Source organism: Propithecus coquereli, unplaced genomic scaffold (genome assembly GCF_000956105.1).
Source record: "Propithecus coquereli isolate 6110/MARCELLA unplaced genomic scaffold, Pcoq_1.0 Scaffold129, whole genome shotgun sequence".
NCBI lineage: Eukaryota > Metazoa > Chordata > Mammalia > Primates > Indriidae > Propithecus > Propithecus coquereli.
Window position 1 is genome coordinate 1346664 of NW_012137080.1, and position 6515 is coordinate 1353178.

A 6515-nucleotide genomic window follows, 5' to 3' on the forward strand; every position below is an offset into this window, starting at 1 on the left:
GCACCCAGGGGATGAAATTGTATAAGACATGGTGCTTATTTTCAAGGAGACTACAGTGAGGTTGGGTAAATAGGAAGTTTGCAAAATCAGAATGCAAAGCCAAGTGTAATAAAGCACGGTCAGGATTTTATGTGGGGAGAGGTCACGTGTGCTGGCTGGGGAGGGGGTCAGGGAAGGCTGAAAGACTAATGGAGTGGGAACTGTGTCTTAAAGGATGGGCAGGATTCTACCAGGCAAAGTAGGGAGCGAGGAATGATCTGGACAGGGGGAGAAGCAGCAGGGGCACGGTGGCCTGGGTGTTTGGGAATGTGGCATCCGGCCAGTTTGACTGACTCAGGGGTGCTGGAAGGGAATTGTGGCAGATGAGACTGACACCTCCTGAGGAATTAGAATGCATGGTGGTCTCCTTCCAGGGTTCTGCCAACCCCACACTTGGAGAGCTGCTGGATTTGAGCAACGAGACCATTTTTAAGAGGAGGTCAGCTGGGAATCTGTTATGGTGGTCTGGGCAAGAGACATCATATGGGTGTTGGCAATGAGATTAAAACAAGAAAACAAAGCAAAAGATATTTTGGAAGTAAAACAGGCAAAACTCAGCATCTTATCGGCTGTTGCATGGGAGAAAGTGGAGTGTCTGTTGACAAAGGTTTTAAGTTTTGAGAGATTAGTATAAGTAAGGTTGGAATTATCTATGTGCATGAGATAAATCCATATTGGTCCAAAGCTTGCTTTGTTCTTAGAGGCTGGAGAAATAACATTAATACAAGTCTCTGACTTTTCATGAATAACTCTATCCTTATTTGTCTTCCCTAAAAGGCAAACAGCAGTATTACCTGCTGTGCCTGCCGTCTTTATACTTTACTAGTTCTACCCATTAACTGAAACTCCATTCAGAGATTAGCATGTTACTTATAGAAGTTCCTCCTAGGGCTTAGTGTCAGTATGCGTGAATCAACATCTCAGAAGTCAGGATGTTTTCCAGTGTACTTAGTGGGAGGAAAGTGAGGCTCAAACCTTAGGATTTTTAGAAAGCGTGCATTTTTGTGTCAAATAGAGTGGCTGATAATGGAGGGCTGATAACTACCCACTTTTTTTTTTTTTTTAATCTTACTCTCATGAAAGTCCTTTATCACATTGACTTTAGGAAGAGACCAGCTTTGAGTACCCGTCAAGAGTTTTCAAAGGTGATTACCAGCATGGTGTTTGTCAGTTTGTAGACAATAAGATACTTTGACAGGTTAAAGTGCTGTGGAGTAGTAAAGGAGTTATTTTGTGCATCTCTTTCAGAATGAGACTGTTTCCGCTGGGCTCTAGGCACATCAGATACTTAAACAGCATCGACTTCATAAATCTCACCATTGGACAGACAAATATTGACACTGTTATTCTTGGCTCTAAAATTGCTATCTTCAGGATGGTAGCCGCCAGCCATGTGTAGATATTTACGTTCAAATTTAAATTAATTGAAGTTAAATAAAATGAAAAAATGCAGTTCCTCAGTTGCATTGGCTGCAGAGGAAGTACCCAGTAGCCACATGTGTGGATCGACTACTGCGTGAGAAAGCCCAGGCAGGGAACATTCCATCATCCCAGAAAGGACAGGGCCGACGAAGGGGCGGCAGAAGCTGATGGTTGTCGGCGGGTGTATCCGAGTCGTGAATATTCATTCCTAGGCTTTTGCCATCAGCCATCCACATTCACCGCCCTCACCTCTGCCACATTGTATCCTTGGGTGCACCGTGGCCTGTGGTTGGAAATTTCATGGCTCTGTTGCTGAGCAGTGCTGTGGCCCCATCCTGGCTGTGCCCTTACTGGCTATACCACCGTGGGCAAGTTGTTTCACCTTTCTAAGCCTGAGTTTTCTCATCTGAAAATGTGGGTAACAAGCCTAGTCCCATTGTAAGCATTAAAGGAGAATAATGCATGTCATGTACTTGACTTGGCACAGGGTACGTTCTCAATAACTTTAGTTGTGTTGTTGTTATTATGTCTCTATCTTATGCAAACATTAGGATGTTGAGGAGTGTGCTTTCCAGGTAACATTGTTCTGTGCATTTTGAAACGTATGCAGACAGCACAGGCAGAAGGTATAAATGATCGCTAACCAGCTTTGCATAATTAAAATCTCTTGTTTGATGATATGAAACTTACACGTTGCATCGTGAGTTCAGTTCAGTGAACATTTATTGATCACTTAGTATATATTGAGAACTTACAAGCTGTCATTACGTAAGAGCCCTGTGATGTGAAGAGCAGTTGCTGCCCTCGGTGCCTGTAATCTCACCGAGGGAGGGAGACACGGAGAAAGGATGAGCGTACACATAGCTATGTAAGAAATGCAGCGGGCAGACGACGAGGAGGGCTCTAGGAGACACAGCCGAGCAGAAGCGCTATTACTAGTCAGGAGAAGGAAAGGCTTACATCCAGCTGAGGGGATAGGACAGCCCCATGGGGAAAATGGCCCTGAAGGATGCTGTGACATGTCACACTATGTGATGCAACAGGACACCGGTTCTTCCAGGAGGGGTGGGCCTGAGTGTGAATGGAGGTGTGAAAGCAGCTTGTGTTGAGAGGAGTTTACCAAGCCCTTTGGCCCTTGGGAGAGCAGTGCTCCGAGGGAAGTCTGAGTCACCTTGAAGAATGGCCTGAATGCCAGGCCCAGGTGTTGACCTAACCGAGCAGGCAGTGGGGAGCCATGGAAGGTTGTAAACTTTCTGCTTGGTTCCACAAGAGCTTTCAAAGAGCAGAGCGCATTCCTTTGGCGGGGGAGGGAAGATAGGATGAATGGCTGTGTTTGATCTTATAAAGCAACTGAATTTGCTAAATGGCATTTCTTCCGCAGAGAAAAGAACAAAGTCGGGTACGCAGGACGTGCCACAGGTGCGCGGCTGTGTACAGGCACGCACTCTGCCGTTTTTCATTCGCACAGGGCCACTCTCGCATGCCTCTCTGGCAGGACGCATACCTGAGGGAGGCCCCAGACGCACACCGAGGTGGCTGAGCTGAGTACAATAGCAGAGGAGTACCTTCGGGCTTTTTCTTTTTCAGAAGTAGGATGCAGAGGTTTAATGGAACACTTTTTGATCTTCAGTTATCTTTATTTTATCCTGTTGCCACTTGCCTTTCATTAGCTTTTCAAAATTAATGTCAGGTTATTACTACTACTCAGTACCTAGGTACGCACGCAGAGCTAAGTTTCTAAGCCACGTGCTATCTTTGTTGCTCCACAACATAAAACTGAAAATGTTGCACATACTTCCTCTCGTGGACTAGAGTCATTTCCGTGGATGGCTATGTGGGAAACAGCAAATTACTCAGTTAACACCTGAAGAATAAGAGCGGCCATAAGTCACTTCGTCTTCTCCGAGGTCTCCCAGGAACTGTAGAGTTAGCGGGACTGGCAGAGCTATAGAATGTCTAGTACATAGTCATGGCCTCATTTTCCAGTTTTAAAAAATACTGTTTTTTCACATTTCGATGATTTGAGATGGCATGTTTCTTACAGTTTTTAGGTATACATTTTTAAGGACAGTGTTTCATCCATGAAAAGTTGTTAAATAGGAGGTAAAGCTTCATATAACTGGTATTTTAGAATCAAGGGAATGAGGCACTTAGTATGATTTCCACCGAAACATCAGCTCCAACCCATAACTCAGCGTCCCTCCTGACATCCCTCTGGAGCTCAGAGGAAGACGTGCACACCTGTGCCCACCTTGGTGCTTACCAGTCTAGGGTACGTAGAATCTGCTACCGGGGAAAGCTAGAGGCAGCTGGCCCGGTGGCCTGACCCTCCCCAGGCCTTACCAGGTCACCAAAGGGATGAGACGAGTTCTAGAATCACTACATCTGTCAGCCTCTCAGGAACTGCCTTGGTCTCCTCATCGTGGATTTATTTCTCCAGACACCATCTCACCATCCTAAATGGCACTTTGCTGGAAAATGTCTAACAAGCCCTGATTTCCATTTTGCCATGGTGTAAATCCTCCCACCATGACATCACTGAAGGGGAGTTAGGAAGAGTCCACAGTCCCAGGGCCCCGTGATTCAGTTGGTTGATCCACTGTCGGTCAGTTCCCTAACTGGTGATTTACGTACCTATTGTCTCACAGAGCTCTTGACGTTTTAGCTGTTATGGCCTCCTCTGTTCCCCTGACCATAAAGTAACATCAGAATGGGTCTGCTGTGGCTTCGGTTTCCTGGAATTGTGCAGGTGGACAAAAAAGCCTCGCACATCCCTTCCCAGGCTCAACTTTTGAAGGGGTGATAGCTTGGAAACTCACTGGCCTATAACCTGTTCGTTAAAAATATAGAAGTACGTGCAAAGCATTTCTGGAAAAAGTGCATCTGAGAGGCAAGCAGATAGCGCAGAGGGTAAATGAAAACAGAGCTATTCCTGGGTTCTACAGAATTTAGGTAGCGACTCAAAATATACCTTGAAATAACCTAAGTTATAATGGAGAGCCATGTCATAACAGTAAAAATCATAACTCAGTCCTGGAAATTACCGCCTTTAATTCTGCAGGAGTAAAGGAGAGATGGGGACGGGAGTCTAATGAGGAACAAACATCTTCTGGACAAGGGAGATTTTAAGGTTTGCAAGTGAGATAGCAAATGCCCACACAGTCTTGACCTTAGGTGCTTTCCGTTCTTACAGGATTTGGCCCTGGAGGAGGCTGTTCTGGAGGAGCTGACCCAGAAGGTAGCCCAAGAGCACAAAGCCCACAGGTAAGGCAGGCAGAGGGCGGCCTGGCCAGCAGCTATCTGGTGTCCAGGGGGCAGGAGGCATTTATCTTCCTTCCCCCCACTCCTGGCTCGAGTCAACACAGTTATGTTTCTTGCATCATCTGACTCAGTTCTGAACTTCTGAGACAGGTGTATGTGGCCTTGAAAACTGCCCTCCTATCTGGGCAGCCTGTGCCGAGGGTGAAGACCTAAAGTGCTGCCTTGGGTGAGAAGGTGGGCAAAGGAGGGAGACTTTTAACTTAAGGAAGCACCGAGAGCTTGATACCAGAGCCACTCGGGGCTGATTTGTACCGGTGGAAAACAGACGCCTTTCCTGTCCGACCTCAGAGGATCTCTGCAATGATCCGAGGCTCTCTTATGTGGCCACTTGGCTCCCAAAATATTGTCCTTGTATTATAATAAACCTTTTCTTTTCTTAAATTTTTCCTATTTCAAGTTGAGATTTCTCCCAGGTAGGAGCAAAATAACTTTGTTTTAAAGCAGGCAGCATTATTCACAGGGATGTTTGGAAGAATTATTTAGTGTTTATAGGGCAGTGGCTCTTAATTCAGTACTTTACCTTCCTCGTATTATGCCCTGTTAAGTAAAAGGCTACTGGGGATAACGTTAATGAATTACTTAGTAACACACTGTACCGTCACAGTTGGGTAATGATTGCTCTTCCCAGAAGCCAGAGCTAAACCACAGCTCTGGAATTTGCCATCAGGAGGGTAGGATCTTCCGCTGGCTGTCCCTAACCATTTCCTCCTTTGATGCTATTTTGATTTTAGTGGAATCCTGCCAGCCGAAGCCGAGCTTATGTACATCAACGAAGTGGAACGTTTGGATGGATTTGGACAGGAAATCTTCCCTGTGAAGGTAACATGCTGTGCCCTATCCTTGTTTTAGCCTTCTCAGAACAGCGCAGGCATTTGGAAAACCAGTGTGGATAGCAGCGGGGCCAGAATGGCTTGGCCTTCTTATTGCTACGTGACATTAGTTGGCAAGTCCAATTTACTTTAGGAAAAACAAATGCTTTTGTTTTTGAAGCTAGAAAATTTTGAAGCTTCCCGTGGTCTTCAGCAGTGTAGCTCATTTATAAGACCACCATCTAAGCGAGTACCACACACCAGCTCATTCAGCGCCTTGAAGGTATCAAGGCTCATATCTAGTCTTACGGCAAGACAAGTAGCTGATGCCATGTGTACGTTAAACAAGACTCTAGCCAGTAGTTTTCCTCCCCACGCTTATTCTCTTTTCTCTTCATTGAGCTGATACAGGGATAATTGTTTGTGAGGTAGAATGAAACATTTCTTGCATGCAGTTATATTTTATTTCTCCAGCTCTGTAGGGCCCTCCACGGTGGGTTTCCAGCCCCTTGGGTATTTTTGCAGAAACTATGCCTGGGAAACTCTCACAGCACATCACATCCTTTGCACCAAATCCACCTCCTGAAGTGGGTGTGGTTGGGGGGAGATCATGGTGCATGGTCATTTATAGAGCTGAGCCCATAATCCAAACTCACTTTCTGGTCTCTGATGACCAACTTTACAAAAAATAGAGTTTTGTCAGAAGCCTAAAAGCAAATGGCACATTTCAGCAATTTGGGAGATGCCTGCAATTTCGGCACAAACGTTTCACTGCAGACTGGCTCCGCTGGCTGTTTTATCAGCGTTCGGTCCCCCCTCTGTTGCACGTTTGCAATTTGCCTTAATGAGAACTGCCCATGTGCATTAAGGAGAAGCGAGCAGGGTGGCCGCAGCTTGCAAAAAGGGCTAAATGGCTCTTTTTTA

The 6515-nt window shown here is 45.8% G+C and overlaps 1 protein-coding gene across 1 annotated transcript in view; it reads left to right on the forward strand.

Moving 5' to 3' along the window:
- Positions 1-6515, forward strand: part of PTPN14 (protein tyrosine phosphatase, non-receptor type 14) — a 193447-nt gene that overhangs the window by 141060 nt on the left and 45872 nt on the right. The window contains exons 6-7 of the mRNA XM_012638380.1: positions 4655-4725; positions 5514-5601. Coding sequence (XP_012493834.1) covers positions 4655-4725; positions 5514-5601 — 159 coding nt within the window. The remainder of the gene's footprint in view (positions 1-4654; positions 4726-5513; positions 5602-6515) is intronic.